Here is a 23,900-nt window from a genome sequence, read left to right as displayed (position 1 = left end):
TTAAGTATAGTAAAAGTATAAAACTATGTACGTATAATACGCGTATAAATATATATAATATTAATTTAAATCGTTATATATATTTAATAAAATAAAATATAAATATCGTTATCTTTATCATACTAGTTAAGTAATGAGTTGTCAAAAGTGGTTCTAGATATTTTGTAAAAGTTATATACGTTTTAATAATAAAGTTCTTTTTAAACTGAAAACGTTTTTTTTTTCGTTTGAAACTAAATAGATCAATCGAGTCTTTATGAGATTCAATCTTCCACTATCCTTTGTCTAGTTCTCAATGATTGACAATTTGTTCTTATTTATAAATCACTTTACCATTTTCCGAATATTGTTAAAATGGAAAGATTTCTCAAATCAACGTGGGCCTTTCAACAGAGACTTGTAATCATAATTCAATATATCTGATAATTCAATCATTTGATCTTATTTTCTAATTCCATTGATAAACATTTTGAAACAGATACAATCATATAAAGTATTTAATCTAATATTTTGTTTACGTTTCAAGTTATAATATATATACACATATACATATATAATCATATTCGTTCAATGGTTCGTGAATCGTTGGAACTTGGTCGAGGTTGAATGAATGTATGAACATAGTTTAAAATTCTTGCAATTTAACTTAACAAATATTGCTTATCGTGTCGGAAACATATAAAGATTAAAGTTTAAATTTGGTTGGAAATTTCCGGGTTGTCACAGTACCTACCTGTTAAAGAAATTTCGTCCTGAAATTTGAGTGAAAAGGTCGTGAATGATAATAAGTATGTTTTCATGATGCATACGGGCTGAAAATTAGAGTTTTATCATCAGCGAATAATTTGGATAAACAATCCATTTATATGAAGAGTACGAATGAAGCTAACATAGAAGAGTGAAATGAGTAAGTGTAGATTCATCTTATCATTTGACGTAGATATGATTGATTCCCAGATTTCAAGGGATTTGAAGAAAATCTTCTTAATAAGATTTAACTCTCCGGTAATCAAGGGAATTATGATCCGCTTTAAATGCGATCGTCCATTTTAATTGTTCTGTCAGAGATTTTCTTATAAATTCACCTCCTTCGTTTCCTTACAACTCACACCTTCTGTTGATGCATTTTATGCAAGTCCCTAGTCATCTACCCACGTCCATTGCAGGTACAACAGTTTACAGGCCACCATGATTGCTCGTTATTATCCTATCCGTGTTTGTATGTGGTTATAGGAACTGCAGGAACGAGATTTAGATGTTTGACTATGTTAGACTTAGTCAGACGTACGAGTGAAGCCTCACTAGTACGGCTGACAGGCTCATACGCACGGTTGATGCTGAGCTAAGTCACAATTACAACCTAAATGAGAAGACACGAGTGAGTGATCACCCGTACGGCTGATGAAGCCAACTCGTACGTGTGATGAATGAATCGTATGGGTGAGTCGACAGCAGGGGTATATAAAGTCTTATGTTCTTCATTTTAGGTTAAGCCTCTCATTTGTTACACACTCTCAGATCTAGTGAGCTCCTCCGATTCTCTCTCAGTCCAAATCACCCAGGTGGTGAATAATAGCTCTAGGTGTTGATCTAATCACACTTGATTTAGTTGTGGTTTGACTAAATTAATCAAAAAAAAAAACTTAACCTATTCACTAGAGGGTTTGATTCACTTATTCCGCCATTGTGTGAGTTAAATCTGTTGATTTCTAAGTTCCCAGTCATGTTTCATCACCTTCTATTCTTTTCCCCTCAACTCATATTTTAAAGTATTCATCAATATGCTCCATCCAGTTCTGATTCTCGATATACTTCTAACTTTCATATCAGTCATTCTTCTTTTTCATCTATCGCCGGAAGAATCTATTTACTTCTACTATACTCTTGGGTTTATAGTGTTTCTAGTTCTCCCGTGTCTTTATATTGCTATATGCATCGATATATATGGTTTATAATTTCTGGTTTGTCGTTGGAATTTATATGTTCCCTTATATTTCAAAGTCTCTGCTTCTATCTTCTATAATCATTATCATTCACAGTTAATGCTCTCTTTTATTTGCTGCAATTTATACCCCAATTTCTATTTCGGAGTTTTGTCCTTTCGTTTCTTCTTCTTACAATTAAGCACCGCTTATAATGGTCCAGAATTCACAGATATGAATTTCGGAATGAACATTGTTAATGTTCTAGGAAGGAAATTGTGATGGCACGATCTTGACTTGTCAAATTACTAGAATACCTTGGAAAAGGCCGAATCATCAAGAAATATTTTCTTGATATTTTAGAGGTTAAATAGAATACAAGAGTCGTATAACATGGCACATGATGATGTTATGATCTGTGAATCATCACGTTCCATTTAGAAACTCAGCATGACTTACTGTAATATAATCACATTGATCAAGTGTCATTATATTATACTAATTCATGTTTCAGTTCCCAACATTACTTCAAAATATTCCTATTTTAAACTTGAATGTTTCAGAATTTAGAAACTAAAATAGTTTCTTTTATGATGTAATACAGATAGCGCGAAGAGGTAAATGATTTCAAATAAGAAAAATTAAGAAAATATCTTCAGAAATATGGAGGATATTTATAATGAAAGATATGATGATATTTTAGAATTTATAATATCAGAGGATGATGAAGAATATTGTCCGCAGGGGTTTAGAGTCAGGAGCAAGGTATTCGTTAATGACTTCAGCAGGTACTGAATCATTTGGATCCTTTGAAGTCAGGTTCAGTCTTTGTAATTTGTCCACAGCCTCCTTCCTACTTTGCTCAATCCGTTTTCCAGTTCCAAAACTTCTCTTTTTCTGCGCTTTGCCAGCACATTTCATCATTATCATCCAGCTTTTACCGTTTAAAGTCGTTTATAGTTTTTGCTGCTTCATCAGCATTTTTTTTTTCCATTTTCGGAGAACCAATTCGTAGTTCGGAGTGTTTTTCAGAAATTTCACATTCAAATTAAGTCCAGAAGATAGACGTTATATATACACATATAACTGTTGGCGTAGACATCCTGCGAGATTTCAAAATACTGATTGCTAATTCCCAATGATTCGTATGGCAATTCTCATTACAAGATGCGAATGAGTAAATGATGGGGTTTCAATGAATAATTATAATGACTTTTTGGAGAGGCTAAAGTCAAAGGGTAATGAAGTTGTTGGTACATCTGCTAATAATGTGGTGGAATGTAAAAGGTTCCCTGGTAACGATGGTGTATATCTCAAGGTTATAATAAGGTTAGTCTGACTGAAAAGTCGAAGTTGACTTGCTGGAGCTGTGACAAAACTGGCTACTTTGAATAGGGGTCGCAAAGTTATTTTTGCTAATAAATGCTAAAGAATCTGACGCGGATACGTTGTTTAAACTTTTACTTTGGTTTCAAGAGTTTTTCGGGTACATAACTGTGGGTAACATGTGGTTGGATCATCATCTCGATTGCTCATTATTCGAAGTGTCTTCAGAAATTTTCGAAGGTTTTGAACACAGATTGTAATCGTTAACATACATTTGATGTTCTAACACAGTTTTGAAGTCAAAATATAGCTTGTGAAAGATGTAAGGATCTAAGAGTGATGATTTTGGTCATATCTCAAGTTGAATTTTGAGATTTCAAAATCAGAATATGTAATTAAATTTTGAATGAGTATGGTTGTTTTGATTTCTATAAAAGAATGTATATTGTTGTGAAAGTAGGGAGTATAATGGATGATTTGCTGAATCAGATTCGAAGAATGTAACATATTAATTGTGAATTTATATATCTCTCGGGTATTACCTACCCGTTAAAAAAAATTTCACAATTAATATTTTGTACAAAAGAATTTTATTACAGTCTTTATGAAAATATATATATATGTATATTTTCTTCAGATGTAACATAGATTTAATGAGTTAATGTTAAATTAAACTCATTTGATTTACGGTTGAAACTAGAATTGAATAATCCCTAAAGGCTTTAAAAAGTACATAACTTTTACGCAGTATTTCCTTAATGACATTGAAATTATGAATCAATACTTCGTTATTTGTTGATGTATGATGTTTGGTTCATGGAATTCTTGTGAATTTCGCAAAGTACGAATGATGTTATCTGAAAAGTTTCGGGTACATCGATGATGAAAGTGTAAAATCAAATATATACTTGATTTATTATGAATTGGAATTTGTTGAATTGCGACAGAGATTGTAGTTAACGCTGGTTAAGTTGCGGCCGAAGGACGTACATTATTGCATATTTGTAATATGAATTAACCGAGTAGTTAAGATTCACACACAATAGCTTAGCACGGAAAGATTTATTTCAAAATATATATATATATATATATATATATATATATATATATATATATATATATACATATATATATATATATATATATATATATATTATATATAATATACATATAATTTCTTCAGAGGGAATGAGTTAATTCTTCATAACTCGTTGATACAATATACACGTTATTGATTCGTAATGATGTCCACAGTGATTCTTGAACTGACAGAGTTTGTGATGTTATCGGTGTTGTTGATTCAGATGTTGACTGTACTGATGATGCTAGTAACGCTGACGGTACTGTTGATGCTATTGGTAAAGCAAGTTTAGCTTGTTAATCATACACCATTTTTTTCACGGTTTCTACTCTTCCTTCTATCATTTTGGTTCGTTTAACTGATTTATGGTTACGGCTAGATTAGATAATCTCTAAGACTTTAGAGATTACATAATCGCCGCGGAATGTTTCTCCAATGAAGTTATGAATTAATACTTCGTCAGTTATTGTTGTTGGTACTCCTTGGTATCTATGGTGCGTATGACGTTGATGCTCGTGGGACAGATTGTGAAGTTGAGGATTACGATGCGGTTGTGGTTGGAGGTGGTAATGGTACTGTTGGCGTTGATGATGGTGGTACTGGTTATGCTGCTGATGCTGCTGCTGGTGTTTGTAATCTCTGCACCATATTCTCCAAAGCCACTACCAGAGCGCGAAGCTCGTTGACTTCTTCTATTACACCGGGGTGATTGTCGGTTCGGACGAGCGGATAAATAAAATCTAAAATTTGATGTAATATATAATCCTGACGAGATACTCTGGAAATGAGCGAGAAAATGGTGTTTCGGACAGGTTCGCAGGTAAGTGCTTCAGGTTCTTCGTCAAGAGGGCAATGTCGTGGATGGAAGGGATCACCTTCTTCTTGTCTCCAATGATTGAGGAGGCTACGAACCCATCCCCAATTCATCCAGAATAGGTGATGACTGATTGGTTGATCTATTCCGGTCACACTGCTTTCGGAGCTTGAATGGGATTCCATTTCGGAATCTGAGTGACTTGAACTGATGACCAATTCCATTTCCTACGATTGGATAAAGGATTTTTTTTTTCTATATGAAATGATTTTGGCTAACGGATGGTATTCTAATTACATAGAATATATATATATATATATATATATATATATATATATATATATATATATATATATATATATATATATATATATATATATATATATATATATATATATATATATATATATATATATATATAGATCAAAAGATTTCGTAGATTACGGAGGACTTTGCGGGATATGTCAGGCAAAGTTTAAAGTAACAGATACGATAAGATATGATTTAGCAGATATGCTAAGATATGAATTTTTGTCTATACACTATTCTTGCAATCAATGCAGCAAGACGTGTCTTAGACTAAAAATGATAAGCAGGTAATTTCCCGAGGATGATAAGTAGTTAATTTTCGACACAAAATGATAAGCAAAACTTTTGACATGCAGACACGGTCGAAGTCCAGACTCACTAATGCATCCTATCGACTTATCAGTTAGACACACTAATGCAGACCTGGTTCGCTAAGACCACCGCTCTGATACCAACTGAAAGGACCCGTTCATATACATTATAAACGATTCACAATAGTTGATTACATTGCGAGGTATTTGACCTCTATATGATACATTTTACAAACATTGAATTCGTTTTTAAAAGACAAACTTTCTTTACATCGAAAATTAACAGGCATGCATACCATTTCATAATATTCACTATCAAACTATAAATTGATTTAATAATAATCTTTGATGAACTCAATGACTCGAATGCAACGTTCTTCGAAATATGCTATGAAAGACTCCAAGTAATATCTTTAAAATGAGCAAATGCACAGCAGAAGATTTCTTTAACACCTGAGAATAAACATGCTTTAAAGTGTCAACCAAAAGGTTGGTGAGTTCATTAGTTTATCATAATCATTTATTTCCATCATTTTAATAGACCACAAGAATTTCATTTCCAGTTCTCATAAATTTACGTCCCATGCATAGAGACAAAAATAATCATTCATATGGTGAACACCTGGTAACCGACATTAACTAGATACATATAAGAATATCCCCTATCATTCCGGGATCCTCCTTCGAACATGATATAAATTTCGAAGTACTAAAGCATCCGGTACTTTGGATGGGGTTTGTTAGGCCCAATAGATCTATCTTTAGGATTCGCGTCAATTAGGGTGTCTGTTCCCTAATTCTTAGATTACCAGACTTTAATAAAAAGGGGCATATTCGATTTCGATAATTCAACCATAGAATGTAGTTTCAATTAATTGTGTCTATTTCGTCAAACATTTATAAAAGCGCATGTATTCTCAGTCCCAAAAATATAAAGGGTAAAAAGGCAAATGAAACTCACCATACTGTATTTCGTAGTAAAAATACATATAACGTCATTGAACAAGTGCAAGGTTGGCCTCGGATTCACGAACGTATCAATATTGAGATTCAATATTGCAGGAAAGGTACGTAGACGCAACGGAAATGATAAACACTATATTGACCTCACGAGCATACCCATGAACCATACTCAATCACCTCCATAGCTATAACCCATAATTTCCTTAATCCTACCGTACTCGAAAAACAATTTCGAAATCACTCAGACAGCACTCCGTCGTAATATTTTATGTATACTAATAATATCTTGAAATAATACGGAGTAAATATATATATTTAAATCGATTGAGAGAGTTTAGAGAAAAATATTTTCAAGTTTCTATGAAATAATGAAACCTATTGAATTCTATTTATAATAGATTTTTGAATTATTAAAGTGAATTATTGAAGTATGAATTATTAAAGTGAATTATTAAAGTATGAATTATTAAAGTGAATTATTAAAATATGAATTATTAAAGTGAATTATTAAAGTGAATTATTAAAGTATGAATTATTAAAGTGAATTATTAAAGTTAAAGTAAAGTAAAAATAAAGTAAATGTAAAGTTTAAGTATAGTAAAAGTATAAAACTATGTACGTATAATACGCGTATAAATATATATAATATTAATTTAAATCGTTATATATATTTAATAAAATAAAATATAAATATCGTTATCTTTATCATACTAGTTAAGTAATGAGTTGTCAAAAGTGGTTCTAGATATTTTGTAAAAGTTATATACGTTTTAATAATAAAGTTCTTTTTAAACTGAAAACGTTTTTTTTACGTTTGAAACTAAATAGATCAATCGAGTCTTTATGAGATTCAATCTTCCACTATCCTTTGTCTAGTTCTCAATGATTGACAATTTGTTCTTATTTATAAATCACTTTACCATTTTCCGAATATTGTTAAAATGGAAAGATTTCTCAAATCAACGTGGGCCTTTCAACAGAGACTTGTAATCATAATTCAATATATCTGATAATTCAATCATTTGATCTTATCTTCTAATTCCATTGATAAACATTTTGAAACAGATACAATCATATAAAGTATTTAATCTAATATTTTGTTTACGTTTCAAGTTATAATATATATACACATATACATATATAATCATATTCGTTCAATGGTTCGTGAATCGTTGGAACTTGGTCGAGGTTGAATGAATGTATGAACATAGTTTAAAATTCTTGCAATTTAACTTAACAAATATTGCTTATCGTGTCGGAAACATATAAAGATTAAAGTTTAAATTTGGTTGGAAATTTCCGGGTTGTCACAGCGTCCATGCGACCTTGCGACTTTGCGACCTTGCGTTAAAGGCAAACGCAACAAACGGCCTTGCGTCCATGTGTTTTGCGTCTTGCGCCTTTCGTCTTGCGTCTTATCCCGATAAGATTTTCATGATTTCGTGGATAAGATTTTGTACGATTTTTGTACTATTACGGATAACACTTTATTTCTTTCTTTGTTCTTATATCTGAAACTACATTCTGCACAGTTTCATTTTCACTTCATTTCCACATAAATCATATAATTTCAAGCGTCATTAAGGTAAGTTTCCACCATTTTTTCTCTTGTTGTTTTAAATAATGAGTTGTAGTGATAATGAAACCTTTGTTATTCATATATGTTGTGGTGGTTCTTTTCAATTTATTAATAACTTACCTATGTATTTGCCTCTAGATTGTTTTAGAACACGATTAAAACTCCCAGTTGCTCTCCAAAAACCAATTACTCGAAGAATATTGTTAAAAAATGTTCTTAGAAAAATTAATTTGCCACCTAATGCTCCTATTTCAATGAGATATATTGTCGATAATCTTGTTTTTGATATTACTGATGATTATGAAGACTTTCGTGATTTTCTACAAAATGCAATATCAAATGCTCCTATTGATATTTACATTGTCGACAAAGTTACAATGCATCAACTCCCAGAAAACTTACAGTCATTGCAAATCCTACCAATACATAGTGTCCATCAAAACCTACCAACACACGATGTCCAACAAAACCTACCAACAAGCGAGGCCCAAACAAACCTTCAGACATCCAATTTGGAAGAAGCACGACCTGAAGTACCACCTCCAAACACAGAAGAGTTTGATTTCTTCAACTATGGCGTTGAGAACGTATGTAAAATTAAAATAACAGATCACCCTTTTCAATCAGTTGTCGCGTCTAGTGATTCGGAGGAAGAAAATGACAGAGAAGATCAAGATGAAGATGAAGAAGAGGAAGAAAAAAAGGATGTATTCTGGAATATGCCACTTTTATTGAGTGAGCATGACCAAGAGACTGAATATCAATCTATGAGCCAAATAACAACCAGTTATAGAGTATCCAATTTGATTAAAGTTCGACAAACCTTTTTAAACAAGGATGATTTTGTAAACCACCTATACACAAAATGTCTTGAAGAAAACTTCCAAATTAAGCCTGTAAAGTCAGACAAATCTCGATTCACTGCTAAATGCATGTTGCCAAATTGTGAGTGGAAATGTAGTGCATACAAAATACGCCACACTGACAACTTCATCGTAAAGAAATTGCATGACGTACACACATGCTCACGTGCCCAAATTATGGGAAATAATAAACATGCAACCAAAAAGGTGCTAGGAAGTATTCTGATAGAATCGTTCAAAGCTGCAAATCGAGACTATAAACCAAAAGATATACGTGATGATGTTGGCAACCGTTTTCGGGTGAGCATTTCTTACAATCAAGCATGGAGAGCCAAGTGTCATGCAATAGAGATGCTCCGTGGCAGTATGGATGACTCGTTCCGAATGCTTCCCATTTATCTTCATAACATTAAGATTCATAACCCAGGAAGCATGACAAATGTGGTGACTGACAATGAAAATAGATTCGTGATGTGTTACATGTCTTTTGGCGCAGTTGTAAGTATCACTCATCCTAAAATTGTTTTATCTTAAACTAATAGAAATCTCATTTGATTTGTTTGCGTGCAGATTCGATCATTTGTCCAAAATGTTCGCCCTATTATCATCGTTGATGGTGAACATTTGAAAGCTGGATACTTGGGTACAAATTTAGTTGATGTTGCAATGGATGCCAATAACGGAATTTTGCCATTGGCTTATGGAATTGGTGAAGGCGAGACAAACGAGGTTTGGTCATGGTTTTTTGGCAATCTAAGAGATCATTTAGAGAGTTGTGGTATGAGTAATCGCATGTCAGAGATTAACTTTATTTCGGATCGTGCTCCTTCAATAGCACATGGTATTTCAAATGTGTTTCCTGAGGCCTTTCACTCTTTTTGCGCACGTCATCTATTCATGAACATAAAAACGATGTCCAACAAATTCAAATATTTTGAATGACACTATTGGAAAATGGTTAAGGCTTATCGTTTGTCAGATTTTCAAGATCATGTTAGTGTATTTGAACGAAGATTAAAAGCATCTCACAAGTATCTAAATGACGTTGATTTCAACAAATTGTCCAGAAGTCAAGCTGATCATGTTAGGTATGCATACCTTACTAGCAACAGTGTAGAGTCTATTAACGCTCTATCCAAACATGCTCGCAAACTACCAGTTTTCATGTTATTGGAATTTTTTCGCGCTTCAATACAGGATTGGTTTTTCAAACATCACAACAAAGCAGTTAGTCTTACTTCAATGGTTACTCCATATGTTGAACGTAAATTAGGTAAGAGGACGAACAAATCAAGAAGATGGCAAGCATTTCCATCGACAAACAATCTAATAGAGGTGCGTGACGGAAGGAAAAACGGCCTCGTTAATCTAGAAGATAGAACTTGTAAATGTGGGCAATGGCAATTATCAGGCATACCTTGTTGACATGTAATTGCAGCAGCACGACTCTTCGGAGTGGAAGATGTAACATGTTATGTATCACATTGGTTCTTGTCTCAAATAAATACATATTTCGAACACATCCTTCCTTTGCCCCATCGATCCGAATGGTCGGATCCAGGGCCCAAGATCTTGAAAATCGTAAACCCCCCTATTCAAAAGAAAAGAGCACCTGGACGCCCAAAAAGTACCGATCGGATTCCATCTCAAGGTGAAGAAATTGAAAAGAGAGTAAGAACATGTACTCGTTGCAAGCAAGCAGGTCATAACCGAACAACATGTAGCGCTTCTTATGACCTAACCGGTGAATCTACTTCTCAGAGGGTTAAAAAAACAGCATCAAAATCAAAGTCAAAGTCGAAAGAGAAAGTCGAACCTTCGCAAGCTTATCAGTCTCAATTTTATCAAACGCACGATTTAGACCAGAATTAGTTAGTTCATGTTTTAGTTTGTTGTTTACCAGTCTCATTTTGTTGTTTATGTTTTGTCTTTAGTGTAAAATTAATGTTTACTAGTTTAAATCTGTGTTACGGAAAGTTTTTGTGCTATTGTAAGGACGCAAGGACGCAAATACACAACTTGCGTTGGACACAAGGACGCAAGACGCAAAGATATAAGCAGACGCAAGGTCGCAAGAAATAACTTGCGTCTGTCATTCAACCAGACGCAAGAACGCAAAATACAACTTGCGTATGCCATTTAAAAAGACGCAAGGACGCAAAATACAACTTGCGTCTGACAAATAACCAGAAGCAAGGACGCAAAAAATGCCTTGCGTCTGTCCCAGAGTTTTTACATTCAAAAATTACATGTATAATAATAATAATTACATCTACAAGTTAACTACTTAACCTTTGGGTCCTTTGGTTCCTCTGGTGGTGGTGGTTCCTGTGTGTCAAAGCGTGCACGGAAGAATGTTCTTGCCATTCGAATCCTATAGTCCTTAGCAGCCTTTTTAGGGTCTCCAATGTTGTCAATCTGATCCCAACCAAAAACTATCATCTCCATATGAAGGCAGACCCAAACACCACAATCACCATGGCCACCACTCTGCATTGGCACATACGGTGCATCCTCGATCATCAACTCGACATCTTCTTTGTTCTTATAATAGTCAACAATTTGTGAGTCCTGCTTCTTGTTAAAGTAATCAATAGCCTTCAAATATATCGGCAAGTTGTCTGACAAGTTTTTGAAGACAGCGTCGAGTTGACCTTTTGACAAACAACCCTTTAAACTATCATAGACAAATACTCTCTGTTCATCTAAGTTCAAAGAGAGTAGTATAAAATGCTCAGGATCTAAAAAATGAACTGGAATCAAAATCTGCAACAAAAGAAACATAAAAGATCAATAAGCAAGGACGCAAGGTTGACCTTGTGACCGACGCAAAGACGCAAGGTTGAACTTGCGACAGGCGCAAGGACGCAAAATGAACCTTGCGAGCAGACGCAAAGACGCAAGGTTGATTTTGCGTCCGTTGTCAAGACGCAAGGATAAGCTTGCGAGGGTCGCAAGGACGCAAAAAAGAGTTTGCGAACGGACGCAAGGACGCAAGATCTATCTTGCGTCTATTACAGTTTACTCAAAATGGATAGTTTATATATATAAAAAAAAAAGGACTAACCTTATCACATTCAGCCCAGAATGGATAAAGGTCATCACTACCATCCCCAAGACCAATCAAATACATATAATCTGGGGGATTATATTTAATGATCCCCTCTGCTTCAGGATTAGATGTATCCCCCTTCTCCTCCTCATTTTGAGTGTCATCATCATAAAAGGACTTGAATTTCTCCAGTTGATTGAGGAAACCCAATGGCATAATCGTCCATCGAGAACTACATGTATAATCTGCAATCGGAAACTGAGGACTCGAGGACATCTGGCTAGCTCGGGGCAGAAACCTCTGCCGAAATCTCAACAGGAAGGTAGCCCATCCATCAATATGCTATAATCAGATCAAATTGATTATAAATGTTAAAAAGCTAAAAACAAAACAAAACATGCATAAGTTTATAATTATTCACAAACTTACTATGTTTTTCAAATAACCAGAAAATGCTATTCCCAATAAACGTTTCCAAAACTCAGTATCAAGGAAGAGGAAGGTTTCATTTTGGAAAATGAACATGCAACGCGTATCTTGCTTATTGAGGATCAGTCCTTTCAAATTCTTAAACAAAAAAAATCTTAAAGTGTCAATTATCCAAAAAATTCTTATTGAGGATCACCCCACACTTTATCCAAAAAATCAAATCCACCCCCCAAACAGGGGATAAAGTGTCAATTAACCATTCTCATAAAAAATCTTAAACAAACTCCACCCAAATATTCAACGGCCCATATCTTCGCACTCGCAACGAGTTAAATTTTTTCGCCACCATCGTTAAACTCGAAATAATTTTAGGAACACATATATTCTAAATGACATAGGTGAAATGAATAGTATCCAGGGGTATTTTTAACTTTTTGCCCTTTTTTTTCAAATTCAACCACAAACCACCCCACACTTTATCCAAAAAATCAAATCCACCCCCCAAACAGGGGGTAAAGTGTCAATTAACCATTCTCATAAAAAATCTTAAACAAACTCCACCCAAATATTCAACGGCCCATATCTTCGCACTCGCAACGAGTTAAATTTTTCCGCCACCATCGTTAAACTCGAAATAATTTTAGGAACACAATGTCACTAGCTATACGCAAAACGGGCGCTTTTTAAAAAATGCTAAATATTTGGGGTTCTTTTCATACACGTTAATTCCCCGTTAAATTTTTAAAAGTCGACAACTCCATAGCGAAACGCGGAGATGCACATATATTGTTAATTTTAAATAATATTTAAATCTTTCACGGGTTATACCTTTTAGTTCGACTCGAGTTGCGCTTCAACAACATCATCGTTAGCCACAAAAAAATTTTACAAACTAAACGCAATAAAATACATTAAAAATCGAACCCCCGGCTCGAAGCGAGGGTTCGAACACTAGTTGTATCTACACGTGCGTCTTCTCCGATTCTAAACCCTTCCATCAGCAATTCTCAAGTCCTATTTAATTCTGGCATCTAATCGGGTATTTTTTTCATTACTATTTTCTGTATCTAAATCTGATGACTGTATATAAACCATTAATGATGTGTTAAGAATTAAGATTTAAAAATATTAGAATCGCAGATAGTGTATTTGCTAGGATAATTAGGATTCATGATTAATGATATTAATCGGTAGTTATGAGTAATGAGTTATGAGTAATGAATTATTTAAACTACTTCGCTTAATTTTAATTAAAGCCTTGTATTGTTATACATAAAAGATGTAATATGGAACTCGGAATCCGAGATAGTGCATAGTGAGATCATTCCATTGATATTGAATTATTCATGGATTGTGATTTGTGAAGGTTGAAAAGTATTTTGAATTAAATTGAATATGCAGAAAATAAAACAAGAATGATGAAGATCATGTTACTGTGTACTTGGTTATAATTGTTACTATACTTTTATACTAGCATAAGATAAGATGAAAAAGTTGTTTATGAACTCCATATGTCACACACATATATTTTGGAGTACTTGAATGAAACTAGTTTGACGACCTGACTTTGCGCCGGTTCCTCACCGTTGATTAAATTTAATTACATAGCTAATTATTGAAAAAGTAATTACTTATCTTCTTTTTTGTTTTATTTTTCGTTTTGTCGAGGAAAGACCCAAAATAGTTATGTGAATGATTTGTAATAAGCGTGAAAGTAATTATTCATCATTTTTTGTTTTAGTTTTCGTCTTGTCGAGAGAAAAAAACCCAAATGCTCAATCAATAAAGTGAGACGTACATCAACGATTGATACAAACTATTTAATAAAATAGGAGAAACTATTTATGTAATATATATATATATATATATATATATATATATATATATATATATATATATATATATATAATAACAATGAAACATTTATTAGAAAATGAGTTACGTGGTTAATTTGTAATACGGATAAAAGTTAAACAATAATAGAGTAAAAATTATGTGATTTAATAATAATAATAATGATTTAATAATAATAATAATGATAATAATGAGTAGTTATTAGATAGTAAAAAGTATGTGGTCGATTTATAATGAATGAGAAGTTTTATGGTTAAATTATAAAGTGTGGTAAGTTTATAAAAATTATAGAGTTAAGTATTAAAAGAGTGGGGCTGAATTGTAATAAATAAAAAGTTTGTTGCGAATTTGTAAAACTTATCAAGTTAACTATTCATTAAACCTATATATATATATATATATATATATATATATATATATATATATATATATATATATATATATATATATATATATATATATATATATATATATATATAACAATGAAACATTTATTAGAAAATGAGTTACGTGGTTAATTTGTAATACGGATAAAAGTTAAACAATAATAGAGTAAAAATTATGTGATTTAATAATAATAATAATGATTTAATAATAATAATAATGAGTAGTTATTAGATAGTAAAAAGTATGTGGTCGATTTTTAATGAATGAAAAGTTTTATGGTTAAATTATAAAGTGTGAAAAGTTTGTGGTAAGTTTATAAAAATTATAGAGTTAAGTATTAAAAGAGTGGGGCTGAATTGTAATAAGTAAAAAGTTTGTTGCAAATTTGTAAAACCTATCAAGTTAACTATTCATGAAACCTTATATATATATATATATATATATATATATATATATATATATATATATATATATATATATATATATATATATATATATATATATATATATATATATATATATATATATATATATAACAATGAAACATTTATTAGAAAATGAGTTACGTGGTTAATTTGTAATACGGATAAAAGTTAAACAATAATAGAGTAAAAATTATGTGATTTAATAATAATAATAATGATTTAATAATAATAATAATGAGTAGTTATTAGATAGTAAAAAGTATGTGGTCGATTTTTAATGAATGAGAAGTTTTATGGTTAAATTATAAAGTGTGAAAAGTTTGTGGTAAGTTTATAAAAATTATAGAGTTAAGTATTAAAAGAGTGGGGCTGAATTGTACTAAGTAAAAAGTTCGTTGCAAATTTGTAAAACCTATCAAGTTAACTATTCATTAAACCTATGGCTTTTAGATATATAGAGTAATGGTAAATGATACTCACACACTCAAAATTGATTCATCCACACTTTTTAGCACAAAATTGACAGTTATAACCTTAAATTTATCTAGGTACTTGAACCTTCATAATTGTAAATTAAGAGTATAATAGTAAGTTGGTGTGTATGGATCAATTCTTGGTGTGTGTGAGTATCATCTCCCATAGAGTAATTATGCAACAACTATGTTTTAACAACGTTTCTTACTTTGATCTAATAGTCAATATAAATAAATATAAACATTAATTAAAGTCTTAAACTTCAAAAATATGAGTATGATTATGAATTGTAGTTATTTTCATCATCGTTATGACTGTGATAATACTTATTTTTAACCAAAAAATATTTGTTATTTTCCTCCTAATTATAAACTTCATGTTCCACCACTGATAAGAAGTACGGAGTATGATTTTTTATTTAGGCAATAGGGGACTATAATAGGGACTATAAAACCAAGTATTCAACTTATATGTTAAAGCTTACACTATAAAAAGTACTAATCGGAAGAAACTCAAATTTTAGACAACGTAATAGTTTTTCTTTAACCTTTACGATTCACAAATTTTACACATTCGGGACGGGTACCAAACCCGGTAAATAACGGTATCGCACTGAAAGTACCGCATTTAAAATTTTTATATATTTAAGAACCGAATACCGTACCGATTGTAACGGTACGGTACCAATACGGTATCGGTAATTCGGGTACTAATATTCATCCCTAAACATTATTGCAAATTAAATTTTAAGAATATATTGTCAAAATATTTAGAAAATATGCGTATTTTGACCAATCTCCGAAAATATTTTTAACAAAAACCTTGTAATAATAATAATATAAAATAAATATAAATAGTCATTATTAAAAAAATAAAAGAAAATACTATTGCTTGTATGATCATCTCATCTCTATTATTTGGATAACATCGTCGATACAAAACAAACCTCCCCTTCTCACCTCCATCCGACCCCTTTGAAGCTTCTTCACTTTCTTTAACTATTTAACCCAAGTCATGTAAGTTGCTGTCTCCCTTATCATCCTTGATCACTAACTGTTCGATGAAATGTCTCAAAGAAAAAAATATCTTGAATTTATACTTGTTTTCTTTTAATTCCGTATATTCATTATTCATGTTACAACTATTTAAAATCAGTTAACTTGATTGAACTGCTTTATTATTATAGACCTATCCTATGGATGAAAGAAACCTCAAAATTTTATATCACTATATGTGTAGAATTGAATTAGTGTATCTGGATAAACTTATTATCTTGTTTAATTATGTCTACTGAATTTGCATATTGTCGTTTGGTTTTATCAGTGATTCAGATCAAAATATGGCGATCACCAAGATCTATATAATGTAAGTGAACATATAAATCACAGTTTTTGTCTACATTTCAGAAACTATGATTACAACTTTACAAGAACACATACTTTATATGTTTGTATGTAGTAACTTGAATTAATGTTGTTTCAGTTATTACTCTCTGCATAAACATGTGGAGTATATGGCTAGAGAAATACAACGTGGAGCCAATTCGATTGAAGGAATCGAAGCAACTCTTTGGCAGGTTTTGTTCTTATGGTTTTTTAATATTTTCATGTGCAAACAGAACAAGAACATCTTACATGTCAATTAGTTGTTGTTTTGAATCACTCGTGACTCGTTTTAGAATGAAAAATTGTGGAGTTTTGTTTAGGTACCTGAAACACTGCCTAATGTGGTTCTAAACAAGATGAAGGCTCCACCAAAACCAGATGATGTTCCGGTTATTAAGCCGGAACAGCTTACCGAAGCTGATGGATTCCTATTTGGTTTTCCTTCTCGTTTTGGTGTGATGGCGGCCCAATGTAAAGCTTTCTTCGATGCAACTAACGATTTGTGGGAAACTCAAGCACTTGCTGGTAAACCAGCTGGAATCTTCTGGAGCACCGGTTTTCATGGCGGAGGCCAGGAACTTACAGCGTAAGATATCGTATCTACTTGAAGATGTATACCTTATTTATGTTCCATTAATAATGAAAACTTATAGGTGGCTATTTCAAATGAGTCAAATGGATCAATATGAAAACTTATAGGTTGCAATTTCTACCCATTTCTATTTGGTCGTGTTTTATTTCAAATGAGTCAAATGGATCAAAATGGTTGAAAGTTTCCCACAGTGTGTATTTTAATGCACATAACCTACTTAATTGTTGTATTCACACATTTAGATTATTACTGAAATAATCTTGTTTTTGCGGTAGGAGTCATCCCAAGTTTAAAAGGCAAAAATTGTTTTCGAGTCAGCCTATGCCCAAATCGAAAATTTGAAAGATTCCGTCACAGCTATACTATAATGGAGCTGTCACAACCCTAATCCGTTTTGATTCATTACCTAACCCATTTAACCAACCCACCCGTCCAATTTTATGCATTAGTAACACGTATTGATAAATCCACCAGACTTTTCTATAAATATACCACACACGTGCATTGAGTTGTATCGTACAACTCATTAATGCATGTGTGTGGTGGAAATATCACCACCCGTAATGCCTAAAGATAAATATAGGATTGAATTTGGTTCGAATTGTGAACATAGGATTTTCTCTCTAGCTTGTTACCCATTTTGACTCATTATCCAGACCACCCATTTAACCACGTCTATATTTTCACCTTGTTTGGTCAAATCTTTGAAATTATTTGTTACAGTTCATTCGGGGTTCGTCATTCGGACTGACATTACTGATTTTCTTGCACTCTTGTAGTTTAACAGCGATAACACAACTAGCACATCATGGGATGATATTTGTACCACTTGGGTACACATTTGGAACTGGAATGTTTGAAATAGATGAAGTTAAGGGTGGGTCCTCTTATGGCGCCGGAACATACGCAGGCGATGGAACGCGGACGCCCTCTGAGTTAGAGCTCCAACAAGCCTTTTATCAAGGTAAATATGTTTCTGAAATTACTAAAAAGCTTTCCAGAAACTAAAGCTCAATGTAATTGAATCTGGTTCGTAAATGCTGTACATTTTCAAATTAATAAAGTTTATACATTTTTCTGTATATACCTATTACATTTTAACCCGTGACTACATGAAATCTGCATTTATAGAAACTCTCTAAGTCAGAAAGATTGTTTGATTTGATATGTTGTTTACCAGAGCTTTTAGATAGTATCTGAATATATCAGATATCCTTTAATGAATTGATGGTTCTATAATCTAAGATATTTTGCAAACTTTAAGCTGTCCTGCGTTTAATCTGTTATAAGTATGAACTTATTTAGCATTGAAAAGCCTCAAGTTTATTAAAACGAGATATGACATATATAAAACTTGGGATGTCAATATTAGTATAATTCTAAATGAACTGATTGATAGTTATAATATGTCAGATATTTAGCAAACTATAAGCTGTCCTACATGTAATCTGTTATTCTGTTACAAGTAATTATTTTAGCATTGAAAAGCCTAACATGGTTTAGGGAACATTTCACATGGACTGATCAGAGAATATATGTAAGCTACCGTAGTTTAGAGAGGAACAACACGCCCTTTTACGAATATGGTTGCAATAAAATTTGTAATGCAACCACAAAAGAGAGAGGGGGGCCGAAGAACAAGGAGGAGGTTTGAAATGATAGAACAAATTTTATCGTAAAACAGGGGCAACACGTATGTATATGTTAAAAATATCACACAATACATAAAATAGTTGACTGTATGAGGTGCTCAAAGACTTAGGGAGATATCAAGTGACTGTATGAGGTGCTCAAAGACTTATTAGAGCGCTAACACCCTTGTAAGAAGACAAGGTTTTTAAACGGAGAGCATAGACATGTTTGGTGTGTTAGGCCATTAGTGAGAGCTCATTGGCCATCATGTGAAAGCTCAAAGATGGGTACGTCATCAAGTCTTCCTAATTGAGCATGACAGTTAGGTATGACAGGTTCATACAAGTCGTATTGAACTACTTAGTATATCACTCTAAATTACTTCAAAAGATCTCGACTATAACTGTAACGAGCTTGCAATATTATCGAGTAGCAACCAATACAAGTTTCCGAGACCTAATTTGTAGCTTTGACTTGAAGATTCGTCAAAGGACCTATAGAAGGGTTAGCAGACTTACAACGGTTGATGTTTTGGTTTGGTATGGTAACTTTTTCAAAGCAACATATTGAACATGTCATTGTTGTAAATGTGCAAACCAAGGTCCCACATCGGTCATGGAACAAAACAAATGTATGTATATAAGTCTAAGGGGAAGTTCCTCTATCACCAATTGGTTTTAGAAAATGATGGACTCTTGGGCTTATATTGCAGGACATTGTGTTTGGGCTATGCGATCCTTACAAGGCTATAGCCCCGATATGGTGGACGGCGCAATGGGCGACTCGGAACTCTCAACCTGGTGGGAAGGCAGGGAGATTTCGATACAAGGCTTCCAGGATCAACTCATCGTGCCAGGGTCGCGCCACGTCGCTGCCTGTGCTTAGGGGTGCGCCCACTGCGCTATCCACCACATCGGGGCTATAGCTTAGCTCTGATACCACTTGTTAGGAATTATGGACCCAACAAGACCGGTGATTTAAACCAATCACCAAACCCACAAAGACAAACGATAAAATAAAGCATAAAACGATAAATAAACGACACGAGATTTAACGTGTTTATATCCCAATCCAAAACACGGAGAAGGGTTTACTCCACGGGCGCAAACCAGAGATTTTTCACTATAAATTTCGTGTACACGTGTTAGGGTTACAATGAGATGTTTATATAGGCAAGGAAACAACTTAGGGAACAAGAAAACTTGATTTTAGAATTTTCAACCCGTCAGGCCCTAGCCGCGCCGCGCCGCGCCTCCACGGCAAAATCCAAATCAACCTTTTTTTCTTTGTTGTTTTGATATCCTTCACACATCCAACAATCTCCCACTTGAAGGATGATCTAAACACAACCTTCGCCAACCCGTCACGATGTTTCTTCAACAGCCCATAATAACTCCAGATTAGCCGATTACCAACTCCTTTTGATACCGCGTGATGAGACACCCGAATCACGCCGCACTTCACTCGTTATCCCACGAGCAAGTGAAGTCTTTCGACACCAAAAACATCGTTGAGCGATAATCCAATCTCTTAGTTACTAGCTTGGGCCATCTCGGTTTCTTTCGCCACCATCTTCTAACACGAAGATCATCTTCTTACACTAGAAAACCAACTGAAGTATGCGACTCTTCAGTTATAGGATTCTTCATGAGACTACACCGCCTCACCAATCACTCTAGACATGTCCAATCCCGAACACACATGTCAGTTATCACCCTCGTACATGATTTCACCGTCTATCTATGATTTTCCTTTCCAGCAATCAGAAAATCCAACAGACGCCCTCGTAGACTCTTCATCAAGGCTCTAGTGAGAACACAGTCACAACATCGAAATCTACTAACTTTTCAACTTTCCGCTTTCTCGCTGGTACACTGACTTCCTCATAGCTATGAATTTCACAAACTCATCTTCTCATCCCAAGCACGCTCCCACTGTACGAGTAAGAAATAAAACCGCGGCTACTCGAGAAGAAACTTGGTTCGTATCACCAGTCAGTCACAAATTTCTTTGCCATTGGAGAGTAAAACAAGTACTCGAAGCCCTAGTGTTACCCGAAATCATCACACTAATCTTGAGAACTTTGCAGAACGACGTCGCATAATTATCTCCACCACTCTACTAGTTGACTAACTCCCACTAGCTCGATAACTTCCGTCGATTACTAAACTCAACCGAGTTCCCGACACTCTCAACGATCCTAGAAAGCTCAAGTTCCGTAATATCCCAATCATCTTGGAATATCCGACCATACGCTTGGTCACCCAGTTTCATAACCCGCAAGCACCAACTTCCACCGATAACTCCCACTGTCAACTTCGACTCGATGCATCTTGTTCATTATTCAACTACTCAAACCCGAGATAAAAACAACCTCTTGAGCTCTCATAACAAACCCACATCCCCGAAAACACAGGTCGTATCGCTCGAAGTTTCACGAGACAAAAAACCGTCTCGCACTCGCGTCATCAAACCCGAAAAAGTTCAACCCCGAAACTGCCCAAATTCGAAAAATCATATCTGAAAATCCAACAATCCGATCAACCTCGAATTTTTACCACAACTAGATATATGTGTGTAGAGTCACCAGCCCAAAAATCAAGTCGATCCAACGGTATACGAACCCACAATTAATTTTCTCGCACAGCTGCGCAAACAAACCCCAAAAGGGTTTTTCCTGGCGGCTGCAAAATTCGAAAAAATATAACTCCAAATTGAACGGTCCGGTCGCTACGAATTTTGGATATGTTTTAGAACTGCATGTCTACCACCTACAGAAAAAATTCAAGATGATCCGACGGTTAACGAACCCTCTATAAATTTTCGACCACAGCTCTGCAATTAAACCCCAAATCGAGTTACTGCAACTTCGAAAAATTGTATCTCCCAATCCAACCGTCTGATCACTTTCAAATTTGGTACGCGACCAGATCTATGAGTCTTCAACCTACGGTTAAAATATCATGGAGATCCAAGGGTTAACGAAACCGCTACGAATTTTCTACCACAGCTGCGCCAGAATTCCGAATTTTTGAAAAAATCTCTTCAACAACAAAAACTATCGATCCGACCACCGACTCCGTTATCACCGCGAATCACCACAATAATCTATTATAATCATAGACCAATTTTAATAGATTATCTCATGAGTACATAGACATACTCGTGAGTTCTTCGCGATCTCTTCAACTAAGCTCTTTGATCTCGATACATGTTGTACAAAACCTGTCGTTCGTTCACCATGCTTTCAAATCGTCATCGCTCCCACTCGAAACCATGAGCTCTTGATACCACTTGTAAGGATCGCATAACCCAAACACAATGTCCTGCAATATAAGTTCAAGAGTCCATCCTTTTCTAAAACCAATTGGTGATAGAAAATGATGGACTCTTGGGCTTATATTGCAAGACATTGTGTTTGAGCTATGCGATCCTTACAATTGTGATGTGACATGATTAATTCAAGTGTGACCGTTTAAGCACTCGACGAAGATCAGGACTTCCCCGTGCACTACTGCACCACGAAGGTATCTGACATGATATATTTTTTTTTTATATGATGACAAGAGTGGATTCTAGACTACCTTACAAGTTATTATGTGGTGGAGGCGCACCTTGGCACGATCAATACGTTTTTGGTCACATCCTGACAACTTAAATCCGTGGAGAACTACCTCTACATTGGAAATGCTAGAAGGCATTCCTTTTCGCGCAAGGACGAAGCTTAGTGAGGGCAGGGAGGGGGGCCTTGGCCCCCTCGACAAAAGCAAAACTTGTAATCCTATATGTTACAAGCATCAAGATTTTTGAATCAACTAAATTATAATACGTATGAAGAAGATATGATAAAAATGGTAATAGCTCGCATATTCAACGAGCGTTCACCATTCTGGGCACAAATTTTTCATACGAACTCCGTTATGGTTGATTCAAATGTGAAAATGTTCGTAACTAAATGAGCTTTTATATTAATGATTATATATTTTTCAAAAGAACTTAATTAAACATAATAGTTAATAGTGATCTTAGCCTCTCAATGAGTAAGTTTAACTTCTAATTATAAAATATAATGTTCCGGTCTCTACTGAACAACGTTCAGCTCCATCATTGTTTCTGGGGGCGTAACTAGCCCTACGTCACCACCCGTCATTCTACCACAAATATCCAAAAAAATATAAAATATTGCCGCCTTTTTGACAAAGTCGGTTGCTCTCCACCTTTTAGCAACCGCTTCTCTGAACCAATTTTTCACATCACTGTGCGTCTGTAATCACTCACTCTGTTCAATTAGTTATTTATTTTTATTATTAATAATTATCAAAAAAGCAAAAATGGATTCATCATCAGCGGTTGATGAAACATTTAATAGCCCTGAAATTGATAAAATGACGATGGAAGGATGGGAGACGTTGAATAAAAGTTTGAAAGAAGCAGAATCGGCGTTAGATAAAAACAGATGGTTGATTCAACAAGTTAATGAGAATCATCAATCTAAGATTCCT

At 34.0% G+C, this 23,900-nt stretch overlaps 1 protein-coding gene across 1 annotated transcript; it reads left to right on the top strand.

Moving 5' to 3' along the window:
- Positions 1 to 16,687: 16,687 nt before the first annotated feature.
- On the top strand, positions 16,688 to 18,907 carry LOC139876145 (probable NAD(P)H dehydrogenase (quinone) FQR1-like 3). Its single transcript, XM_071863450.1, has 5 exons — positions 16,688 to 16,805; positions 17,113 to 17,154; positions 17,272 to 17,365; positions 17,495 to 17,760; positions 18,546 to 18,907. Exons 2-5 carry the CDS (start codon positions 17,129 to 17,131, stop codon positions 18,772 to 18,774), a joined length of 615 nt encoding a protein of 204 aa, XP_071719551.1. The 5' UTR covers positions 16,688 to 16,805; positions 17,113 to 17,128; the 3' UTR covers positions 18,775 to 18,907.
- The last annotated feature ends 4,993 nt before the right edge of the window (positions 18,908 to 23,900 follow it).

Source organism: Rutidosis leptorrhynchoides, chromosome 1 (genome assembly GCF_046630445.1).
Source record: "Rutidosis leptorrhynchoides isolate AG116_Rl617_1_P2 chromosome 1, CSIRO_AGI_Rlap_v1, whole genome shotgun sequence".
NCBI classification, from domain to species: domain Eukaryota; kingdom Viridiplantae; phylum Streptophyta; class Magnoliopsida; order Asterales; family Asteraceae; genus Rutidosis; species Rutidosis leptorrhynchoides.
This window is presented reverse-complemented; position numbering and strand designations above follow the sequence as displayed.

What these genes read in the sequence shown, in the direction of transcription:
- LOC139876145 (XM_071863450.1), top strand. Translation starts at nt 17,129, where the DNA reads ATGGCGATCACCAAGATCTATATAAT. An exon ending in TCGAAGCAACTCTTTGGCAG is followed by an intron (nt 17,366 to 17,494) that starts GTTTTGTTCTTA and finishes AGTTTTGTTTAG; the next exon opens with GTACCTGAAACACTGCCTAA. An exon ending in GGAGGCCAGGAACTTACAGC is followed by an intron (nt 17,761 to 18,545) that starts GTAAGATATCGT and finishes GCACTCTTGTAG; the next exon opens with TTTAACAGCGATAACACAAC.